The sequence below is a fragment of the Erythrolamprus reginae genome, chromosome 5 (assembly GCF_031021105.1).
Source record: "Erythrolamprus reginae isolate rEryReg1 chromosome 5, rEryReg1.hap1, whole genome shotgun sequence".
Taxonomy (NCBI): domain Eukaryota; kingdom Metazoa; phylum Chordata; class Lepidosauria; order Squamata; family Dipsadidae; genus Erythrolamprus; species Erythrolamprus reginae.
Window position 1 is genome coordinate 50,372,251 of NC_091954.1, and position 24,742 is coordinate 50,396,992.

The 24,742-nt window shown below is 37.4% G+C and overlaps 1 protein-coding gene across 4 annotated transcripts in view; it reads right to left on the reverse strand.

The window, feature by feature from the left end:
- The window catches only part of TACC2 (transforming acidic coiled-coil containing protein 2), a 212,089-nt gene that overhangs the window by 106,412 nt on the left and 80,935 nt on the right, over positions 1-24,742 (reverse strand). For all 4 annotated transcript variants that reach the window (XM_070752573.1, XM_070752572.1, XM_070752577.1 and 1 more), the window contains 2 exons: positions 17,799-17,915; positions 2,196-2,336 (listed from right to left, as the gene is read on the reverse strand). In XM_070752573.1, the coding sequence (XP_070608674.1) occupies positions 2,196-2,336; positions 17,799-17,915 (258 nt within the window). The remainder of the gene's footprint in view (positions 1-2,195; positions 2,337-17,798; positions 17,916-24,742) is intronic.

Sequence of the window (24,742 nt, forward strand, 5' to 3'; positions counted from 1 at the left end):
CAAAAATTGGAAAAAAGAGTAATGTAAAGTTGCTAATGTTCAAGTCTGCACAATAAAAAATCAAGAAAAAGTTCAAAATTGAATTTTGAAAAATGATAAAGCTTGCAAATATTGATAGTAATGAAGATGCTTAGCAAATGAAATTAAGTCAAGAGTAATTAAAAAGTGAATAAAAATATAAAATAATGCTTGAATAAAAAGTAAAGAAAAGTATAAAATATTTTAATCTGGTTTTGTAAGAGAGAAAATGAATGAAGATCATCAATTATCAAAACAAATGTTATATATGAAGGAAGAATTGATAGTGTAATAATGGAAAGGAAAAATTGAGGAGTCATGGTTGGATATAATGGTTGAGATCCTCAAAAACAGTGTTTTTCAACCAGTGTGCCACCGCACACTAGTGTGCCATGAGACATGGTCAGGTGTGCTGTGGGGAAATTAAACTACAGCCCATGTGCCAGATATGGCCCACGGAGGCCATTTATCCAGCCCGCCGCCAGCCGCCTCCATTCGAACATAAACATTCCCCTCACAATACCTCCAGCTATCAGTGACAGGAAGAGTGGAGGCACAGGGAACGCTCACTGACCAATCACATTCTAGGATTCATCCCAACCACTAGCGATGAGCCAATAGCAGGCCGCCTCTCGTCCACACCCAGGAAGGTCCCCGCTTGGGCTGCCGCACACTTGTCATTGTGTGGCCGTGGCGAATAGTTGAAGCTGCTACTCCTCCCCGTGGTCCTGATTTCTAATCGTGGTTTAAAGCTAAAGTTTGCTGATCTTCCTTTTGGTTATCTATCGCCAAGGAGTTCCCCATTCTGACCAACAAAGATTGCTCCCGTTTTCAAACACATATCTATGTGAGCTGAGCTTCTCAAGCTTGACTGCTATCAAAACTAAAAACAGAGAGAGACTGAGAATTGTTGAGGAAGAGCTTCGTGTGTATCTTTCTACCATTCCTGCCCTTTTGTGTTCATCGAAACAGGCCCAGGTTTCACACTAAGTGAGTATAAATACATTTAGAAACTATATTATTAACTATATTTACAATACGTACTGTGTTAGAATGTCATTTTGGTTAGTGGTGTATCCTAGGATTTTGTAAATGTAAAAACTGTGCCGCGGCTCAAAAGAGGTTGAATGAAAGGTAGAATATTAATTTTTATTTAGATACTTAGAAGAAAGGATGGCATCAAAACAGAAAAAATATGTCTTCAGGTCAGTGGTGGATTCTAATTAACCTTGATATTGGTTCTCTTTCTTCTGTACTGCGTACGTGTGCCTTGTGGGTGCAGGTGAACTTTTGACATGCACAGTGCCAAACAAATCCCCCCCAAAAGAAAAAAAAAGCTGAAAACAAGATGGTAATCACATGCACAGTGCCAGAAACCTGTTTTCTGCACATGCTCAGAAGAAAAAAAATAAAAATATGGTGGCGCCCACGGAATGGCATCGACCAAAATGGGTCCATGATGTCATCATGACATCAACAGAGGGTTGTTAGTAACTTGTTACTGGCTTGTGCAAACTGGTCTGAACCGGGAGGACCCTCCCTCCTGCTTCAGGTAAACTAGTGCTAGTTTATACATTTGCCATTTTATATCTTGCTTTAATCTCTTTTTTTTCTTAACTATATTTATTTTTTTATAAATTTGTCCACCATCCAGTCAATAGATTCTAGGTAGCTTACACTATAAGGAAATCATTAGAAACCATCATGTTGTCTCAAACCTCATATGTCATGCCACTCTACCTACACCAAAAGATGCCTCTAATTTAATGACATCTTTCATGAAGAACTACTAAAAGAGACCAATTTTCACTTTTTACAATTCTTTTCTATTTATAACACTACAGTACTTTTTCCAACAATTGACTGTTTGAAAGTAAAAAAGAAAATCCACAGTGATTTTATATCAAAATGCAAATCATCTGCTTGATCTGAACACATATAGGGTGAAAACCATTTTTTCCATCAGGTTTAGCAGGAAAAGGAAGACAGTGTATTTGTGAAATTTTCAAAATGCACCTTCAATTTCAGCCACTTGGGTTTGCTAATTTGTAGCATAAGCTGATTAGTGTATTAGTTACATTAAATAAAATATGTTGTCGCCATGCCATACATCACTTATAAAATTGTGATATCCTAATGGAGCTAGAATTTTCTCCTGCCCAATGGAGTAAACATACCTCTTGGTTCCGGATATGGGTTTTCCAGTCTCTTGGCCAGACTGCTTTATCTCAGTAGGGAACTCGGGAGCCAATGTTCCTAAGTCAGGAATAGATGCAATTGTGCTATCAGTCTGCTGGCTATCACAAAGCTGAGAAGTACTGCAAAACAATGAACAGTTACGAGAAACTATTATTAGTAAAACACAAGAACTGCACATATGTTTTAAACTGCATTCAGAGACTAGATTAACTGCATATTTATCTCATGCTTGGCTCCTAGTGGGAAATCTAGTCTTCTACATCCCACTTGAAATTAAACAGATGTAGACTTGACCCAGAAATTTCAGAAGTGCACAATGTATGAGATCCTTTTTAAAAACCAAGCTAGGAATCTAACTGTTTGACAACCACACTCTAAACTTCTGTTTCATTGTTTGAGTAAATCAAATCAATTTACAATAAATCACAATTATAAAATACACATGCACATTAATGGTCATAATTAACAACACACATACCCACACAAATATTCAGCATTACTAAGATATGTAAAAATAACAATGTTGAAAGAGCAGAAATCCAACATCAATAGGTTATGCCAATACATTTTTTGTTTCCAATATTTTCTATTTTTTAACTCTATATCCATACATATATCAATGCATATACCTTTAAAAAATAATATCAATAACATACATAGTTATATAAATCTATCTATCTATAAGTATATGTCTTATTTACTAAACTTGTTTGGCAAAATACCCAACAAAAAGGTCTCTGGTCTTAATTCTAGCTTTTCCTTAACCATTTTTTCAATCCATATCTGTATTCGAATCCAAAATATTTTTTTAAATTTAACTGCAACTCCCCTGTGTTTTACACAAACAAGTGTAAAAATGTGGGAAAGACAATCTTTTGATGATAATTCAAAGACTAAATGACTATAGCAGACAGAAACAGTGTTATACATATATCTAAACCTGAAGGTTTTAGAAAGTTGTCCTCGGAAAAGATTGCCAACTTCCACAATCTTTCCTAAAAGTGAAAACTAGCATCTATTTGGCAATGTTTTTCATTATATAGAAACATAGAAACATAGAAGTCTGACGGCAGAAAAAGATCTCATGATAGTCTGCCCTTATACTATTTTCTGTATTTTATCTTAGGATGGATATATGTTTATCCCAGGCATGTTTAAATTCAGTTACTGTCGATTTATCTACCACGTCTGCTGGAAGTTTGTTCCAAGGATCTACTACTCTTTCAGTAAAATAATATTTTCTCATGTTGCTTTTGATCTTTCCCCCAACTAACTTCAGATTGTGTCCCCTTGTTCTTGTGTTCACTTTCCTATTAAAAACACTTCCCTCCTGGACCTTATTTAACCCTTTAATATATTTAAATGTTTCGATCATGTCCCCCCTTTTCCTTCTGTCCTCCAGACTCTACAGATTGAGTTCATTAAGTCTTTCCTGATACGTTTTATGCTTAAGACCTTCCACCATTCTTGTAGCCCATCTTTGGAATTGATATGAATATGAATTCTAGTTTCTAGTACTGTCCTCAACTTTTCAATATACCAAGAATTTTAATTAGTACCATGTATTTGGAGAGGGTAATAATACCGATAATCTTAGGACAAGTTATTTTGGAGAGTGACTGCCAGGAATAACCTCAGACATTAGAAGGCCAGGAGTGACTGCCAGGAATAACCTCAGACATTGACATTAGAAGGCAAAAGTTGGCCAGAAGGACAATCATTCAATAAGCCTTCTACACTTGCAAAGATTAGAAAGGTTCAATTCAATGATAACACCTTCTCCGCCACAAATATTGAATTAGAGGGATGTTATATAAAAGATCATATGAATATACTAATACCTGAAATATTGACTTAAATTGCTTGATTTCAGCTATATTTTTTAGAAAACTAGAACTTTCAGATTACAGTGTATTGTTGAAGTAGGAACACTATATTAATTATTGTCTGTAAAGAAGCTTGTATATTCAGCATAGAATTCTGAAATATCAAAATAGCTGTACAATAATCACTGAGCAGGCGAATGAACAGAGGATAATATGTTTGTTATAGGAGTGCCCTCTATTGATCAGAGATAAAATAACATGTTCAAAATACTCTCTCTGAGGATGATAGGTGGTTTAGGAATGTGGAAAATAAAATAAAATACATTGACCACTGGGATACTACAAAAAGATGAACACTGGATGAAGATAGGATGAATGAATACACAAACCATTCACATTCCCCACTGTGGTTAAAGCAAACACTCTTGCGTGGAAATATGTTAATTAGCATATGAACACTGCAAAAGCTATAAGAAAAGAATGCTGCTAAGACAGTAAAAAAGAACTGTAATATGGTAATTTAAAAACCAAATATAGTGTTTCTTGGATATGCTTAAGCAAACTTCTATCTACTTTTAATTATAAATTAGTTAGAAATTTGAACAAAGAAAAGAGGTAACAAACAAACTTGGTTTATAAAAGGGATACGCTCTGGAATAAATATAAACTTCATAATTTTCATAGCATTTACAGCAATACCGAGCACTACACCGATATATAATTAGCATATTAGATATTGGTTAAACATAAGAAAAAAATCCATGACTTTTGCTACTCTATTAATTTAGCCATCTTGTATCACTTATGCCTATGCAAATTCTCAAAAATCAATGTTTCGTAACCTCAACAACTTAAGATTTAGACAGGCCTGCTGGCTGCAGAATTCTAGGAGCTGAAGTCCACATATCTTCAAATTGCCATGGTTAGAAACATTTCCCTATATTACTCATGAGCAAATTAGTAGCCTGTTACTAATATTTAATTTCAATATATTAAAACTTAGATCTGTGACTGTATATTCAATATTCTTTAAAATGGAAGGTCACCGAAACCACGCAAGGTAAATTGTGTTATTATAGCAACACAGAAGACTTACAAATGCAAGAACATTGGATTCCTAAAAATAAATCACAAAAATCAAGCTCTATTTATAGGTCTGCCCCAGGATTTATAGCTAAATTTCTCCTATCTTTCCAAGATCAGAATAAATTGGACTATTCTTTCCACAGCCTTAAAACTCCGAACATCTGTTCACTATGGTATTTAAGTTCTATCCGTCCTAAGAACATTTAGATTGTTAACAAACAATGATAAATATTTTGCACAAAATAAACGGATAAAAAGTCCTGTATCTTAGTCCTAATCTACTGAATTAGCCACAGTGGTTTGGATTCATATAACATGCTAAATTGAGACTGCAATGGATGAAAACACATAAAACCTCAAGTAAAAGTTAAACAAGCCACAGTTTGGCTTAGTCCAATGCATAAATAGGTTCTACATATTCAAAACACAGAGTGTTCTAAAGTCTTTTAAAGATGTACTGGTTGTGGTCATGAATCTTCTATAGAGTTTGGTCTAGTGGTTAAGGCATCAAATTAAAAACCACGAGTTCGAGTTCTTCCTGAGCCACAAAAGCCACTTGGGTGACATTGGCCTAGTCACTCTTGCTCAGCCTAACTTATCTTACAGGGTTGTTGTGAAAAAAAATAGGAGAAGGAAGGAGGATTAAAAAATTAAAGACGGGATAATAAATCTAAAAAATAATATAAACAGAGATGGTTTGGAGGTAGCAGGAAACTCTGCTATTGACACAAGATGTAATAAACCTCAAGTTCACATATTCCCTTTTCTGCATATTCCACTTTTGCTATTCTAAAAGATTTAAAAGAACCTTCCGTCTTTCAGCCGTAAACTAGCTACAGTTCTACAGCATCCAAAATCTGCGAAATCTAAGTCACTCAATATCAAACCAAATTCACCAGAATTTAAGCTAAAAGGGTTTGAAATAGTGGCTAGCTAAATTTTTTAAAAGTCAGTTTTCCTTCATCCTTTTTAAATAAAAAAGAAGGAAATCAATAAGTTTGAAATTTGCGAAACAAGTTTTTTTCCCCCTTACAAGGCCACAGCCTCTGAAATAGAGACCTACCTAGAACAAACATATTTGGATCCCATTCAACAAACTAAAACAACAGTACGGTTGTTGCTTAGTGATCTCAAATTCTTCTTTTTCTATTTCTGACATTTGCTGAACTGGTATAGTCACAAGAGCATTTGTTCCCAGGACTTTGTCTTGTTCCATGCCAAGACTTAGAAGCTGTTTCTGAAATCATGACCAATAATGTATATGGTCATCTATAACAATGTACAGTATAAGATTATTCCCATTACTATTTGGCTTCCTCTTGAGCTCTCTGCCTCTTTCTCAGCGAAAGTTTCGATCAACTTATATGGTAATAACATGTAACATAATGTAAACAGTGATATGCAGACTGTGTAATAGTAGCCTCAGGCAAAATAAATGTTCTAAAATTAAATATAGGGGGAAGCATTCCCAAAGAACTAAGCCAAAAAAAAAAATCAGCATCAGAAAAATCAAGCATGAAACCCACATCATATTCCCTATAAAAAAGATTTTAGTGCGATATTCTTATTTGTTTTCCAAAGTTAAATGTATCATTTAATCTTCGGAGAGGGGCGGCATACAAATCTAAATAATAAATAAATAAATAAATAAATCATAATTTCCAAACATTCAGATAGATATACAAATATGTGGGGAAAATCATAAAGTGTGCTCAGAAAAATATAAAGTTAATAAATATATTACAATGGAATTTTTTGTCAGACAGATGTAGATCATAAAAGATTTTGAAACAATGTCAAGAAAACTACACTATATTTATTTCCAGTATGTTAAAGAAAAAAATAAGATATAATCTTTTATGCCCGATAGGTAAGTAGGTGGACAAATTGATGATGACTGACTGACTGACTCCCTCACTCACTCAAAGAATGGACAAGAATTTGGATATGATTCTTAAATTATCTTCCTCAATTGAGCATGGATTCTATACATGTCCGTATATAGGAAGCTGGACATCTGCCAACCAGCTGTTTGGTACCAAAATACAAAAAGGAGACAGCTACATCTAACTAGGCCCCTTTAACAGCTGGGCTAACTGACATGAAGCTTCCTTTCTTCCTTTTTTCTTTTTTTTTCTTTTGTCTTCTTTTCTCTTTTGGGGCAACTGAGATACCCTGAGCACATATAGTTTTATGAATGGTATGATTGTATTGAATGGTTCTTAATGATGGGCTTTTTAAATGTTTTGTTTCTTTTTTAAATATTGGATCTGTATATTGTTGCGATTATTGTGAGCTGCCCGGAGTCTCCAGAGAGGGGCAGCATACAAATCTAATAAATTATTGTTATTGTTATTATTTCTTTTTATCCATTTTTTTAAAAAATAATTTTTGGTTGTTGAAATGAAACTGAAGAATTTAAAATATGACTGCACAATACTTATGAAAGGATTAGATTGTTAGGCTTTAAGGTCGGTAGCATCTTTTTGGCTAAATTTAATTGCAGCAAGAAGCAAACTCTATGCAACATTATTATATCGACACTCTTCTTTTTGATTTAGTGCTATTCAAATTGTTCTATAAGCCTGTATGTATTTAAAGTCCCATCCACAAAACGAGGTCCAAGAGCATTCATAACAACAACAAAACTGTTTCCACATCTGACTTTAATATTAGACAATACTTAAGCAGGAAGCTTATAGGAAAAGATCTTACAAATTAAATGAACTAATTTCTAGATTCGTATTTGCAGAAATGTCTTGAATGCATCAGCATTTTCTACATTCCACCATAGAAAGCATTTCAATGTTTCCCGTGGGAAAATGCCATCCCCAAGATTTATTCCAAGAAGAAAAATAATAAAGAGTTTTACATATGCAGAAATTAATTTTAATACTTAATTCACACTGGGTGGTTCCAAATTAGGCAGAGACACATCCCTTTTGCTTCTTACTATGGTTGCCCACCTTACTATGGTTCCACTATGGCTAAAACAAGCGCTTTTAAGTTTGTAGGATCTGATGATCACAAGGGAACAGGAGCCAGGCTTTGCAGTGCAGGGTCTCCACCCACCCATCCCTTCTGCGACTGTCATGGCAAAGCGCGAAGGCATTGGAGAGAGAATGGGCGGTGAAGGTAGCAGTGGGTGAGGGGCATTTTGGAAGCGAGATCGGGCACAGAACGTAGCAGCAGGCAAGGGGCATTTTGAAGAGAGATCAGGCACAGAACATAGCAGCAGTAAGGGGCATTTTGGAGAGAGATGGGCACAGAACATAGCAGCAAGCAAGGGGCATTTTGAAGACACATTGAGCTCACCCCAAAATGATCCCTTCCAAACAGATTTCTTTACTTTATGACCTCAATGTGTCCTTGCCTTCCTTTTCCCTCACCCCAAACAATCTCTTCCAAACAGTTTTCTTTACTTTATGAGCTCAATGTGTCTTCAAAATGCCCATGGCCTCCTGCTACGTTCTGTGCCCGATCTCTCTTCAAAATGCCCCTTACCTGCTGCTCCATTCTCCACCCGATCTCACTTCCAAAATAACCTGTCACCCGCTGCTTCCTCGGGTCACCGCTTTTTTTAAAAAAAAATAGCCTTAAAGTTTTGAATTTTCCTAATTGGTTTGCACATTTTATTCACTTTTACATTGATTCCTATGGGAAAAACTTTTCTATTTACGAACCTGGCCACGGAACGAATTATTTTCGTAAGCAGAGGTACCACTGTATTTAATTCATTCACCTAGAGAATGGTGTACGAAGCTCTATTCAAACATCATTTACAGCATTTGGAAAAATGATTGTCTTACACAATCAGAATGATTGGTGCAGATTACCCAAGTAAGTCAGCATGTTTTGCATGAAGATTATTTGAAGATATATATCACCCTGGCTCTCCCCAGGAATAATCTAACTACCGTGGCGCATTGGTTTAAGGGGAGATGTGGCTTCATGGACTCAGCTTGGTCACATGTGTCAGCTTTCCTACCAGGGCTCAGCATTCCATATTGCAGTGTTTTTCAACCAGAGACATGGTCAGGTGTGCCGCGAAGCTCAGGTTCCGAGACTGGGAGCTGAGCGTCCTTCTTCCCGCCTTCTTTGCAGCTTCCTTCTTCACAGCTTCTTTTTTGCACCATCCTTCTTCGCGCCTTCATTTTTGCGCCTTCCTTCTTTGCGGCAGGTGACCTTGGGGCCCAGTGGGAGGACACCGGCAGCAGCGGCACTGGGCAATAGCCGGGGGGGTGGCTGCTGCAAGCAGGAGCTCCAGGGCAGAGGCAGCGACAGTGCCCTGCCTGGCTGGAGCTTCCCTGGTGGTGTCATGAGCTTTGGCGCACTGGCGGGAGGCCACCGGCAGCGGGAGGGCACCGGCAGCAGCGGCAATGGGCAATAGCCAGGGGGTGGCTGCTACAAGCGGGAGCTCCAGGGCGGATGCACCAGCAGTGCACCACCCAGCTGGAGCTTCCCTGGCAGGAGCGGCTACCAATAACATTTGGGACCCGACGTGAGGGCACCGGCAGCAGGAGCGGGAGAGCGGCGGCAGCAATGGCACTGGGCAGTAGCTGGGGGATGGTGGCTGCGAGTGGGAGCTCCAGGGCATAGGCACCAACGGTGGGGGGTGGATGTGTTGCTGGACGTTGTACATGCTAGCGCTACGAGGCTGGCACTGGCCCACTGGCTGTGCCGGGACGGAGGTGCCTGCCCCACGCCTATGCCCAGTGCAACGCCAGCATGTACGGAGTCAGCAACATGTTCAGCCGCTGCTGTCAGGGCTCCCGCTTGCAGTCGACCACTCTGCCGCCACCCCTGGCTACTGCCCGATGCCGCTGTTGCCAGTGTGGTGTACGAGAAAGAGAGAGAGAGCAAGAGAGACTGGGAAAGAGAGAGAGAAAGAGAGAGAGAAAGAAAAAGAGAGAGAGATAGCAAGAGAGACAGAGAAAGAGAGAGAGAAAGAGAGAGAAAGACAGAAGAGAGATAGAGAAAGCAAGAGAGACAGAAAGAGGGGGAACGAGGGAGAGGGAAAGACAATGAGGGAGGAAAGGAGGGAGAGAGAAAGAGAGCAAAAAAGAGGAAGGAAGGAAGAGAGAAAGAAAGAGGGATGGAAAGAGAGAGAAAGAGAGAGAAAGAGAGAAAGATAGCAAGAGACAGAAAGAGAGAGAGAGAAAGCAAGAGAGACAGAAAGAGGGGGAACGAGGGAGAGGGAAAGACAATGAGGGAGAAAAGGAGGGAGAGAGAAAGAGAGCAAAAAAGAGGAAGGAAGGAAGAGAGAAAGAGGGATGGAGAGAGAGAGGGAAAGAAAGAGGAAGGAAGGGAGAGAGAAAAAGAGGGGGGGGAGAGAGAAATAGAGCGAAAGGGAGGAAGAGAGAGATTTTTTGTCCAAACTTTTTTTACCCCCCCCCCCCTCAATGTTCCCCAGGATTTTGTAAATGTGAATAATGTGCCGCGGCTCAAAAAAGGTTGGGAAACACGCCATATTGTAAACGCCCTGCTCAGGATTTTTCTAGACTTATCAGAAGATTCTTATACACAACTCAGCTAATTTACACATTTTATTGTAATTGAAACTATTGATCTCAACAACTAATTTCTCATAGCAGGAAATCAGAAACCGTGTATTGTGGTAGGGATTTTTTTGTATCTCCTCAAGAGGGATTGAAATCAGGGGAATATAATCTTAGTTATGCAAAAAACAAATTCATATTTGTCCTTTTTTCTTTGCATTCTATCTGTACATTTGTTATGTGCTTTACATAAAATCTTATCACTAATTACAAGATAAGCAATTAATATAAGCATGTTAGGCACATGTTGGGGGAGAAATCCAGTTGACAAATAGGACCAAGGGTCATTGGGGTATACAGTATATATATATATATAGGTTTGTCGTGTAGATGGTTGAGTGGTTCAGTGGTGGGAATTTGTAGTGGTGGGACATTTTAGTCTATTTTTAATTCTATTTTTAAATTTACCTATTCTGATTTTATGTATGGTGGGACTGGTATTTGGGTGTCACACGACTTTCGTTGCCAATGACAATTCGTTGTTTCGACAATGACAATAATTTATTTTTATTTTATTATTATTATTATTATTATTATTATTATTATTATTATTATTATTATATAGACAGATACAGTATGTTTAGATTTGTGAAAGTTGGATAAATGCTAACATGTTCAAACTGTAGGACAAACAGTTCAACTACAGGTAGGTCTTTTCTTTCTCATTCATAAATTGGGCACATTGAGCAAATGCTAGATTAAATTCTTTCCATGAAGAAAAACTGCCAGTATCAATAATATTAACAACTGTAATAGGACCAAGTTGTTTGTGAGACCTAAGAAGCTCAAATGTATATTTAATTTTCATTGCAATGGAGTACATGTGTTTTCTGATTTTTATTACCATAAAAAACAGTGTGATTGGCCTACTTCCTATTATAGTATTTATATATAGGCCAACTATTCTGGAAATTCTATATTTGTACTAAAAGGGAAAGAAAATGTTAAATTAAATTATAAAAAAGAAATGGTGGTTTGCGGGAGAGAGGTGGCTTTTTAATGGCATGTGCATTATTCAGTTGTCAAATACACAACTGACATTTTGTAACACATGTTTATCCTTCTATGCTCTGCTTATAAAAATAAATTAATACCAGAAATAGTTTGCCCACCTAAAGAAAAAGAAAAATACTTTGGATATGCATTATTTCAAGCTTGGACTGGAGGCTAAAACATACAAAGAATGGTTGCTGGAATTGTATACAGTATATCTATCTTAATGAAAAGAAATACTTAGGGCGACAGGATAGCAGTATTCCAACCTCCAGAAATTGTGAATGTCACAACATTGGAAGTTTTTTACAAGAGATTGGACAACAATTTATCTGAAATAGTATAGTTTCCTACTTAAGCAGGGAGCTGGACTTGAAGACCTCCAGATCTCTCCCAACTATTCTATTCCTATTCCAATAGCATCCTGATATGGAGTTACCATATTCTTCGAAGTATAAGATGCACTCCCCACCCCCAGACCCAAAGTGGATGGAAATGTCTGTGCCTTTTATGCAGCGAATATTGCAACTGAGTAGGAGGGGACTTGGTATAGCGCCAATCAGCTGTTCCAGAATAGACAGCAGTGACAAACGGCCCATGGCAAATGGGTTGCGGCAGCAAACAGATCAGATGAATACCAGATGGATGCTGGGAAGCAGAGGCAAATTTTTCCCTCTTGTTTTCTTCCCCAAAAGCTAGGTGCGACTTATAGTCTGGAGCATTTTATAGTCTGAAATATCTGGTAATTTCTGTTACTTTGAAGTTCATCTGATACATTTGGAGATAAAATGTAATTTAGTTTATATTATTATTCTTGATAATATAACAGAATAAGCATGGGTAATCCTTACATTGCTGACCCATTTCCTACTTTTGGCCATGCAGAAAATATGCTGTGATAAACAGCATTAATGCCAGGGGACTCTAGTTGCTGATGCTCAGCCTCAGTACCTGAAGAAGCTTAGTTGTGGTCTCCAGGAAAGGCTTTCCAACAGTGCTTTCAGAAGTCACTGCTAAAATTGATAGTAACAGGGAATCCCAAGAAGACAACGTTTCTCATTCTGAAAATACTTCATGTTACAGAAATTTGATCTATTTAAGTAAATACGCTCTTGCGTTGTCTACATCTCATAGTTAATTCATAAATACATTTTTGCAATTTTTTAATATTCAGGAAGTGCTAGTCATTGGCTTCTTCCAAATTGCTTGACTTCCTACACTTCCTAAACTACAGCCTTAGTATTCCTTGATGATCACCTAGCCAAGAAATAATTAACCTTTCAAGCCCAAACAATGTTGGCCAGGTGCTGCTACTGAAATTACTTTTTCCCCATATCAGATGAAATATCATCAGGGCGATCCAAACAGAATTTGTATAAGAGTAGATATATATTCAAATGTCTATTACACTAGCAACACAATATTCCGTTATCAATGAAGAAGGAAGGTTTATCTGACGTAATGTAAGAGTAGGAGAAAAAGATTCAAGCAATTTCTATTGAGATAAATTTAAAATGAAATCAGTGCACAACTCTTTAAACTTAATCAATCTTATTAAAAACAATCTTGTGGGAATAATGTTTGCAAAAAAAAATGCATATACCTTCACCTGGGTAATCTGTTAGTAATTATAAGCAGAAATCAGGATACCCAGTTTTATCTTAATTGTTTCCATCTGCCATCAAATATGGGGTGGGTGGACAGACTAAAATCTCTGTATTATTTGTTTATTGTTTTGTAATTTATAGTTGCTGAACAGGATAGGAACTACTTTGGAACAGTACGACATCCCAGGAAAAAGGGGGAAATTGGTTTATTCTTCCTGTTTCCCCCCCAAGGAATTCAGCTTTGGATTTCGACATGTGTTCAATGTCAGACTCCCTTGGAGAAGGACTCTTTCAAAAGATTTTTATTTGTTCTCTATTAGAAACAAATTCAGAATACAGTATTTCAATTTACAAAAAGAGAGTTTTTGAATGGCTGGAAAAATATATTATGAGTGTCTCTTCAGGAGCAGGACGAAGTACTTCATCTTGATTTAATCCAATATTTCTATGTCTACTTTTATAATGAGTATTTTTATATATAAACATATTATAAATATATAATTCTGAGATTTTAAATTACATTACCTATTTCAGCAATGCTAAACTCTTTATGAGATTCTGATTAATAACTCAATGTCTTTTAGAAAATGGAACAGGATTTGGGCATTTAATATGCAGAATTTCCATTAGCTTTCTTATTGTGCTGAATGATATGTTACTACTGGGATTACTGGGAAGCAAAATATACTGCTCAAAAAAATAAAGGTAACATTCAAATAACTCATCCTAGATCTGGATGAATGAAATATTCTCTCTAAATACTTTGTTCTGTGCAAAGCTGAATGTGCTGACAACAAAATGAAATTGATTGTCAATCAGCGTTGCTTCCTAAGTGGACAGTTTGATTTCACAGAAGTTTGATTTACTTGGAGTTATATTGTGTGTTTAAGTGTTCACTTTATTTTTTTTGAGCAGTGGAGTTTACATCTTCACTGGATATATAGAAGGACAACACCTGAGTCCAATATATACTTCCAAAAGTAGCCATTTATCAAAACATGACATTTTTTTTCAAACTAATACATATACAGTGGTACTTCTACTTACGAACTTAATTACTTCTGTGACCAGGTTCTTAAGTAGAAAAGTTTTAAGAAGCATTTTTTCCCATAGGAATCAATGTAAAAGCAAATAATGTGTGCAATTGGGGAAACCACAGGGAGGGTGGGGGTCCTGTTTCTTCCCAGGAGATTCCTAGAGAGGCCCCACGGTGGCTTCTCCCCACCTTTTCCGACCCTGTTTCCTCCCAAGAGATTCCTAGAGAGACCCCAAGGAGGCTTCTTCCCTGCCTTTTCTGGTTATAGTTTAGGAGGCTCGGGTTTGTAAGTAGAAAATGGTTCTTGAGAAGAAGCAAAAAAATCTTGAACACCCGGTTCTTATCTAAAGAAGTTTGTAAGTAAAGGCGTTTGTAGGTAGAGGTACCACTGTACAGTACTTATCAGAATTGCAGGTCACTTTTATGGATAAGTACTAAAACACAATCATAAAAAAGACTGATAATGTATGGGGAAGAAGGATGTACTTTATTATCAAAGCAACTATGAATCAAAAATTGCTGAAGCATTTTTTGAAAGTTTTGGTGCATAGAATCAGAGAGCACATTAAGAAAAAAAAATCAATGGAAGAAACAGTTGGAAAGTATGCTATATAAATAGGGCAATTTTAACTAGTATTACAGAACACCTTCTGGATAATTCTTTACCACTGGGAGGAAGAAAAACCACAATGCAATGTGACTGTACAAGATAATGAGCTTATACAATGACATAATGATGATGAAAGTAAAATGAGATCATTATTCCAGGAACAACATTTGCTAATACAGTGGTACCTCTACCTAAGAACGCCTCTACTTATAAACGTTTCTAGATAAGAGCCAGGTGTTTAACATTTTTTTTGCCTCTTCTCAAGAACCATTTTCCACTTACAAGCCTGAGCCTCCAAAACTATAACCAGAAAAGGCAGGGAGAAGCCTCCGTGGGGCCTCTCTAGGAATTTCCTGGGAGGAACCAGGGCCAGAAAAGGCGGGGAGAACTCTCCATGGGGCCCCTCTAGGAATCTCCTGGGAGGAAACAGGGCCCCCACCCTCCCTGTGGTTTCCCTAATCGCACACATTATTTGCTTTTACATTGATTCCTATGGGGAAAAATGCTTATTCCCCCCCCCTTCCTCCTTGTTTTCTACAGTCAGAAGGTTCTGGTTGTTTTTCATTTTAGAAGAGACCTTTCTTATACAAAAAGTTCAATGAATGCATGCCTTTTCTACACATGAAAATACAGTTTATTTTATCTAATACCTTGTTCAAAGTTGTGGCAACTACTGATTAGTATTTCCAAATGACTATCCTGCATTTCATTATAGTCATTTGCAGAATAAAATTAGTAGTTCTTAAGTTATCAACTTTTTATTGTTCCTAGTATTTTCAATGGGTCAGAAAAGCATTACATAACCACTCAGATATACCAGCTGGTAACAATGCTTTTAGATATCCATCTACAAATACAGAATTGCTCAGGCTAATGAATGATGAATTAGTATAACTAGGGAATTGACCCAGCCCAGGTTTCCTCTCCTCACAGCACTCATCTGGGAGTTCTTAGTTCCACAAATTGTCAGGATAAAGCACTACTTCTGAGCAAAATTGCTTTCAATAAAACATAATGCTGACTAAAATGGTAAGTGCATATGACTGCAACATTATTAACTGTTTATTATAATGCAAAAATCTGTTAAGAGTCTTAAAAGCCATCAAGTTTGTATTCAATAAATGAAAAATGTTCCTATTGCTTACTTGGCTCTATTCTTCTCTCTCACAGCTACATAGATAAAACAATGCTTAAATAACCAATTCTTAACTGCCTTTGTCAAGATTTAGCACAGTCAACGTAGAAACTACTGATTTTTTAATGTGTCTGAAAGCAATAGTCCCATCCAACATGGAAACATGATATGAGATTATGGACCTAGGGATCTCTGAGCAGATGGTGCACACATGCCATATGACAATACATTTGTGTGCTGTGATTTTGCTACCACACTGAAAAGCATTATGTGTGGTAGGCTCTTACCAGGTTATTAAGCTAGAAAGTCAAGGATATGATCTATTAGAAAGTTAAGCTAGAAAGTCAAGGATCCAATCTATTAGAATTATTTCAAGCATTTCTCTATGATATTTTATCAAATACAGTAGCCACAGGGTTCACTAAATATTACTGCCTTTCCTACAAATCACTCAACTATGAGCTATGCTGAAGCTTGAGTGACACAATGTCTTCAAAATACTTCTTCAGAACAATTTCACTTATTTCAAATCTAGATATAGATAGATATATACTGCTAAAAAAATAAAGGAAACACTCAAAGAACACATCCTATATCTGAATGAATGAAATATTCTCATTGAATACTTTGTTCTGAACAAAGTTGAAGTATACAACAGCATGTGAAATTGATTGTCAATCAGTTTGATTGATTTCACAGAAATTTGATTTACTTGGAGTTATATTGTATTGTTTAAGTGTTCCCTTTACTTTTTTGAGCAATGTAAATAGATAGATATAGATATATAGATTTATATATGTAGATAAGAGATTTCCCATAGTTTTGCCTAAATATTCTACTATAGGTTTTAAAAAGAACAAAAATCCACAAACCAGAATTTTTCTACAGCTGCCCAAATTGTCTCTCCCACGCACTCAGAAATAAAAAGTATCATTCTATCTATATAGCTTTTCATCTTTTCAAGAAATCTCAAAAATTTTAATATTTTGTTTATTAAAATGGTAGTATGTCATTTAAAAGTTTTCTAGGAAATAACTAAGGAAGCAAACTACTTTACAAGGATTACCAAATATTTCTGTAAAGCTCCTTGAACTTAGTAAAACCACAGAATTGTGTCCCATATTTGAATTGGGAAATTGCCTGAACAAGACCCTGCAGTTTTATTGGGAAGATTTTTCAGAAGTGGTTTGAACTGGCCCATAGTTATAATGTAGGATTAGAACTCCTAGCCTCTCAGTTGAAGGCCCTGATGCCCTAAGCACTACTACATACTGGCTCTCTTAGAAATTTCTTTAAAAAAAAATACAAATCTTTATTCTGGAGAATGTTCAAAATTTTCCTAGGGAGTAAAACAAGACACTTAGGGAAAAAGTAAGATCATCTGGGAATGATCAATTAAAATCAAACAACCCTAAATATGATAAAAATGAAACATGATAATTCAAAAATCCAATTACACACAATGACAAACAAGAAGTAAAGGGGCCTTCCATAAAATGCAAGAACACAACATAATTGATGGTTTGAATCTTTCTTAATTTGTCAAAATCTGTTTCCCTAACATTGGTCCATAGCAATTCAGGACATGCTAGAAGTAACAATGCTAAGACAACTCTATCACAGCTGCCTTAACTTTGTGTGTCCTTAAATAAAGACACTGAACTAATTAGCACATTCAATATATCCTTGTTCACACATGTCTTAAAACTACAGTTAATATCTTATCCTACCTTGCTGTGGTCAGCTCAGTAGCATCAAGAGTAGCATCACAGATGACTGTGGTCAATGGCTTTTTGGAAGAATCCACATCAGGCTCCAATTTAACAGAAACATCAGGAACAGAAGAACTGGGTAGAAACAAATGGAAATTTATTAGAATTTATTAATTTATTTATTATTTATTAATCAGATTTGTATGCCGCCCCTCTCCGCAGACTCGGGGCGGCTCACAGCAATCGCCATACAATGTAAACAAATCCAATATTTAAATTAATTTTAAAACACCACAAGTTAAAACCAATCATACACACTAGCATACCATACATAAATTTTATAAGCCTAGGGGGAAGGAACATGTCAATTCCCCCATGCCTGACGACAGAGGTGGGTTTTAAGGAGCTTACGAAAGGCTAGGAGGGTGGGGGCAACTCTGATATCTGGGGGGAGTTGATTCCAAAGGGTCGGGGCCGCCACAGAGAAGGCTCTTCCCCTGGGTCCCGCCAAACGACATTGTTTAGTTGACGGGACCCGGAGAAGGCCAACTCTGTGGGACCTAACTGGTTGCTGGGATTCGTGCGGCAGAAGGCGGTCCCGGAGATATTCTGGTCCGGTGCCATGAAGGGCTTTATAGGTCATAACCAACACTTTGAATTGTGACCGGAAACTGATCGGCAACCAATGCAGACTGCGGAGTGTTGGTGTGACATGGGCGAATTTAGGAAAGCCCATGATAGCTCTCGCAGCTGCATTCTGCATGATCTGAAGTTTCCGAACACTTTTCAAAGGTAGCCCCATGTAGAGAGCATTACAGTAGTCGAGCCTCGAGGTGATGAGGGCATGAGTGACTGTGAGCAGTGACTCCCGGTCCAAATATGGCCACAACTGGTGCACCAGGCGAACCTGGGCAAACGCCCCCCTGGCCACAGCTGAAAGATGTTTCTCTAATGTGAGCTGTGGATCGAGGAGGACGCCCAAGTTGCGAACCCTCTCTGAGGGGGTTAGTGACTCCCCCCCCAGGGTGATGGACGGACAGATGGAATTGTCCTTGGGAGGCAAAACCCACAGCCACTCCATCTTATCCGGGTTGAGTTTGAGTCTGTTGATACCCATCCAGACCCCAACAGCCTCCAGGCACCGGCACATCACTTCCACTGCTTCGCCGACTATATTTTTTTGGGGGGGGAAGAATATATTTTTTTGGGGGGGAAGGTGTTTTTCGAATGTAGTATCAACAGATGACAAATATTGCTGTAAAAGATTAGTACTAGTAATTACTTCAGCATGATCAATAGGTATTTCTTTTTCAATATGTTTTTATTGTTAGTTTCCTGGATCCTTCTCTAAAAGCTCTTCTATCTGATTGCTTGTTGTGATTTCACAACAAGGTGTATCTCTTTGTAAAAGGGCTTTCATATATTTTAAAGTTATCTTTCAGATCCAAAAGACAATAAGAAAATTCAAGTTCCATTTCTGATCTCTTTTCATATTGGGATCCCATTAAATTTGGTTGACAACATAATTCTAAATATATTAATACAGTGCTAAAGTTTGTCTTTCTAAAAGCATGAATGGAATGAAAAAAAGAAAGTATTTTAAATGGACCAGACTAAGCAGATCTATAAATAGAAGTGAAAACAGAAAAATCCTAAATAAATTAATAAACCCAGAATAGAGATTTAATTTTAGCTTTCTTGAAATGCCACACATTGGAAGGCACATCATACTGATAGATCAAACCAATGTAATCATAGCAATCCAGGGATAGACCATGCAAACATAACTTCATTAAGAATTGTTTAAAAATATAGCAGTTCAAAAGCATACAAATGCAGGTAGTTAAATAGGTAGCATGTTGGGGGCAGAATACCAGGAACATGAAGGGATACTACTCCGGTGTCCCCTCAGTAATGGTGATGTCACCGGCTAATCCTTTCAATTCAGAAGCACCTACTGCTATACAAACGTAGTAGTAGTAAGAGATATTAATAAACTCATCAAACTTGATTTGAGTTACCATAAATACTTCAGTGAAACAAGTATATTTAAAATCTTTGACAAACATATTAGTTTGCTCACAGAGAGACAAAAGAGACACAAATATATTTTTTGTAGAAAAAAATTATAAAGCAATACTTTATCCATGTTAATCTATGAGCACATGAATACCAAGGAAAGGTTGATTCAAAATGTATTTTCAATCATGCTTAAGACTCATGAGACTGAAATAATTAGAGAAACCATCTCAGTTTAATGACTAGTTGCTTAATGACAGTTGAAATATTTATTTATTTATTCAATTTTTATGCCGCCCTTCTCCTTAGACTCAGGGCAGCTTACAACATGTTAGCAATAGCACTTTTTAACAGAGCCAGCCTATTGCCACCACAATCCGGGTCCTCATTTTACCCACCTCGGAAGGATGGAAGGCTGAGTCAACCTTGAGCCGGTGATGAGATTGGAACCGCTGATCTAAAGATCTACAGTCAGCTTCAGTGGCCTGCACTACAGCACTCTACCTGCTGTGCCACTCCGGCTCAATATGCACAATATATTCAATATATCAGTTGGTTCAACTCTAAATCACCATAATCAATCAACAGCAAATATCTGAGTCAACCTGGGATGATAACATACACAAGCAATTTGAAGTATTTGTAAGCTTTTGAGGATACAATGAGACATAAGCTATATACCCAAGAGGCTTCTAAATGCCATGGATTGAAGTTTGAATGTACAATATATTCACACGATTATGGATAGTAGCACAAATGTGAAAATATGCTTGTAACACGCAACACTCTTCCACATCTGCCATAGTAACCACAAGCCATTTTTCTTCTCTACATACCATACTGACTTAAAATAATTATTAATACAAGATGGCTCATTCCACATTTCCTGCTGTTGAATTCGGGCAATATATTTCAGCATTCTAAACTGTTTGATTGTTTCTTTGTTTCTTTATTGATTGATTGATTGATTTGATTTGATCTGATCTGATTTGTATGACACGACTCTCCAAGGACTCGGGGAAGCTCACAACATATCAAAACAATAAACAATATACATATCTAAAAAATCCAATTAATACAGTTAAAAAAACTTTAAAAACTCTAATAACATTTAAAACTAATCATTCCCATTCACATAGCAAGACATACTACACTCGTTGGCCAGGGGGCTAGGGTCTAACGGCTCCAAGCCTGGCGGCACAGATAGGTCTTTAAACTTTTACGGAAGGCGAGGAGGGTGGGGGCAGTGCGAATCTCTGGGGGGAGCTGATTCCAGAGGGCCGAGGTCCCCACAGAGAAGGCTCTTCCCCTAGGTCCCAGCAAACGACATTGTCTAATTGAAGGGACATGGAGGAGGCTGACTCTGTGGGACCTAACCAGTCATTCATGCGGCAGAAGGCGGTCCCGGAGGTAATCTGGCCTGATGCCATGTAGGGCTTTATAGGTCATAACCAACACTTTGAATTGGGTCTGGAAACCAACTGACAGCCAATGCAGTCCACAGAGTGCTGGAGAAATATGGGTATGCCTTGGAAGGCCCATAATCTCTCGCATGGCTGCATTCTGGACGATTAGAAGTTTCCAAACACTCTTCAAAGGTAGTTCATGTAGAGAGCATTGCAGTAGTTGAACCTTGAGGTGGTAAGGGCATGAGTGACTGTGAGTAGACTCCTTATCCATTATTTGCTAGTTAAATGGATTTTAAAGTACAGTGTTCCCTCGATTTTTGCGGGTTCGAACTTCGTGAAAAGTCTATACCATGGTTTTTCAAATATATTAATTAAAAAATACTTTGCGGGGGTTTTCCCTATACCATGGTTTTTCCCACCTGATGACGTCATATGTCATTGGCAAACTTTCGTCTGCCTTTAATAAATATATTTTTTAATAAACTTTAATAAATAAACACGGTGAGTAATAATCTAAATGGTTGCTAAGGGAATGGGAAATTGCAATTTAGGGGCTTAAAGTCTTAAGGGAAGGCTTGTGAAACTGTTCATAGCCAAAAATAGTGTATTTACTTCCGCATCTCTACTTCGCGTAAATTCAAATTTCGCGGGCAGTCTTGGAACGCATCCCCCACGGAAATTGAGGGAACAATGTATAGTGCTTCACTCAGTTCATTGTATAAAGAACATTACAGGATCTACAGTGAGGCAACATTCTTATAGAAATAGATTTCTAGGGTACCACAAGGAAATCTAGAGGAAATCTATAGATCGCCTTGTGGCTATGCATAGATTCTTGTCTTTTCAACAATGTAAATAGCTCATTATACAGTATAGTTTCATGTCTTAGACTTCCATAATTTCCCAACAAAGTGAGAAATGGTTATATCCTTTTTGTGGTAGAGCACAGACTCAGAAGACATGAAGAAGCATTCAGTCCTCAGAATCCCCTTTTAAAGAATGTCCTAATTAGATTCTAGGGAAACTATTTTTTCTTCATGCAAACTCTTCTTACGATTATTCTTGATTTAACTCAGTGAGATAATGTATTTTATGAAAGCTTGCTATTTTGCTTTGCTGCAATGAAGAGGATCTCCAGGGGTTTAATTGTGCTGCTGCCATAAAATATTATGCTGGGCATATTTTGCTTTGATCAATCAAACTTTTCATTGTAATGAATTCCAAACCAAGTGAAGTGACGGACTACAATCCCTCTACCAGCTAGAAGTGGGGCGCCTCAACGCTTCACCAAGGCACTTTTTTGTGGCTAAGCAAAGTTCTGTGCAGTCCTATGATTAATAATACAATGGTGAAAAATTCAGATTAAAAAAAAAACCCAAGGCATGGACTGGCAGGAAATGGTTATGTAACACTCATACTTGTTTAAATAGGGATTTTTCAAAATAAATTAAGTCAGTGTTATCTAATGTAGTTTATTAAGAGCTACAATGGTCTAAATGCTAATATTTGTAATTTACCGTAACATTTTTTAGTTAGAGTAAAAACTAACCTGGAGCTTAGAAATTCTGCTTAGAGCCACCAAGAAGATGATGGTTGCACATGAACATTAAATTAAGTAAACTTATGTTCAACCTCTCTTTACATTTCTGTTTATTTAGGCAACAAAATGTTTCCAGAAGTTCTAATGAGCTACCCAGGCTTATATTAAGACAATGTACAATGTACAAGGCTAAGAATACATTTAATGCAGTAGCACAGCTGACATGAAATTTTGGTTTAGTTAGGGATTTGCTGCAGCCCACAAACAGTTGCCTTCTTTACTTATACCTCAGCTATCTAAGGCTCAAAAAGAAATATCAGCAAAGGCAAGGGGTATGCAGATTAAATTTAGAAGATCAGAGCAAACTACAAGATAATGATCGTAATGAGAAAGAAATTCACCCAGGTACCGTATTTTTTGGAGTACAAGGTGCACCTCCCCCCCCCCCCCCCAAACACACACCACTCAAAAGAAGGTAGAAGTGTTGATGCATCTTATACACCAAATGCAGCCATTTTTGCTATCTTCCAGCACCCAGGAGCTCCCTGCAAGCTTCCCAGACCCACCCAATTTTTACGGGGGGTTGTAAAAAGTATACATATTTGTAAAAAGTATTCTGCCACACTGGTATTTTGTTAAATAATATATTACTGCACCATACAATAATACAGCAAACACATGGCCAAGGAGGTAAAATTTGTGGCTTTATAAAATTCCTCAATTTTCACCAAGTTCTCTCCTTAACTTTCTTTTTTTTAAAACAAAATGTTGATATTCTTAATTTTGAAAATACAAACCACAATTTATATACTAAATACAGTAACTAAAACAACATGAAGATAGAGGAGGAAAAGTACTGAATTTTTTTTTGGTTCACTGAAATAATAACATCCAAACAAAGGAGATTTTGGTTCCAAACTAAACTCTGGTAAAGTGGACTCTTTCATAATCTATAACTGAACGACCATGAAAATCTTCTTAAGAATCTAAATCAAGAACAGACTAAGCTACAAATATTTTTTCTTCAGTGCATTACTGACAGCAAAAACACAGGAGAGTGTCTGATGCTGCCTTGGGGGTTAATTTTTATTTGTCAGACAGTAAGCGTGATTCTTTTTTCTTTTTAAAGACCCACTGTGCATATTTCATTTTTACTGTGAACTTTTTACTGTGGTAACATTTATTCTGATATTTTATTGATTTTTGCCCTCATACACAAAATATTTTTGGGTGTCCTGTAGATCAGTGTTCTCTCAACCTTTTGCTCACAATGTACCCCCTTTAAGTTTTGGGAGGCAAGGATTCCCAAGACTTTAGATTCCCAAGAGGCAAGGTAGCGCAGTGGTTAGAGTGCAGCACTGCAGGCTACTTCCACTAACTGTTAGCTGTAGTTCAGCAGTTCAAATCTCACCACCGGCTCAAGGTTGAATCAGCCTTTCCATCCTTCCGAGGTGGGTAAAATGAGGATTCAGATTGTTGAGGACAAAATAATAATAATAATAATAATAATAATAATAATTATTATTATTATTATTATTATTATTATTATTATTATTATTATTATTATATTTGTATGCCGTCTCTCCACAGACCCAGGGTGGCTCACAACATAACATCAATACAATATAAATACAAATATAATGTTAAAAAATTAAAAAAACTAATTTAAAACACATTGTTATAAAAAACCTATGTACTACACAATCATACACACTCAAACCGACTGAATATGCTGATTCTGTAAACCAGTGGTCCCCAACGTTTTTTCCACCAGGGACCAGTTTTAGCAAGGCAATTTTTCTATGGCCCGGTGGGGGCGGAAAGGGGTGTGGTTGGGGGCGGGATTAAGCATGGGGGTGCTGGTCCTTCCCGCCCCTCTTTCCCGCCATCGCCCTGTGGCCGGCAGAACCTGCCTCCCAAACCCTCTTGCCCGGCGGTAGGTGAAGCGCTGGAGGGAGGGGGTCAGGCCGGCCCTCCTGACTCCCCCCCCAGCC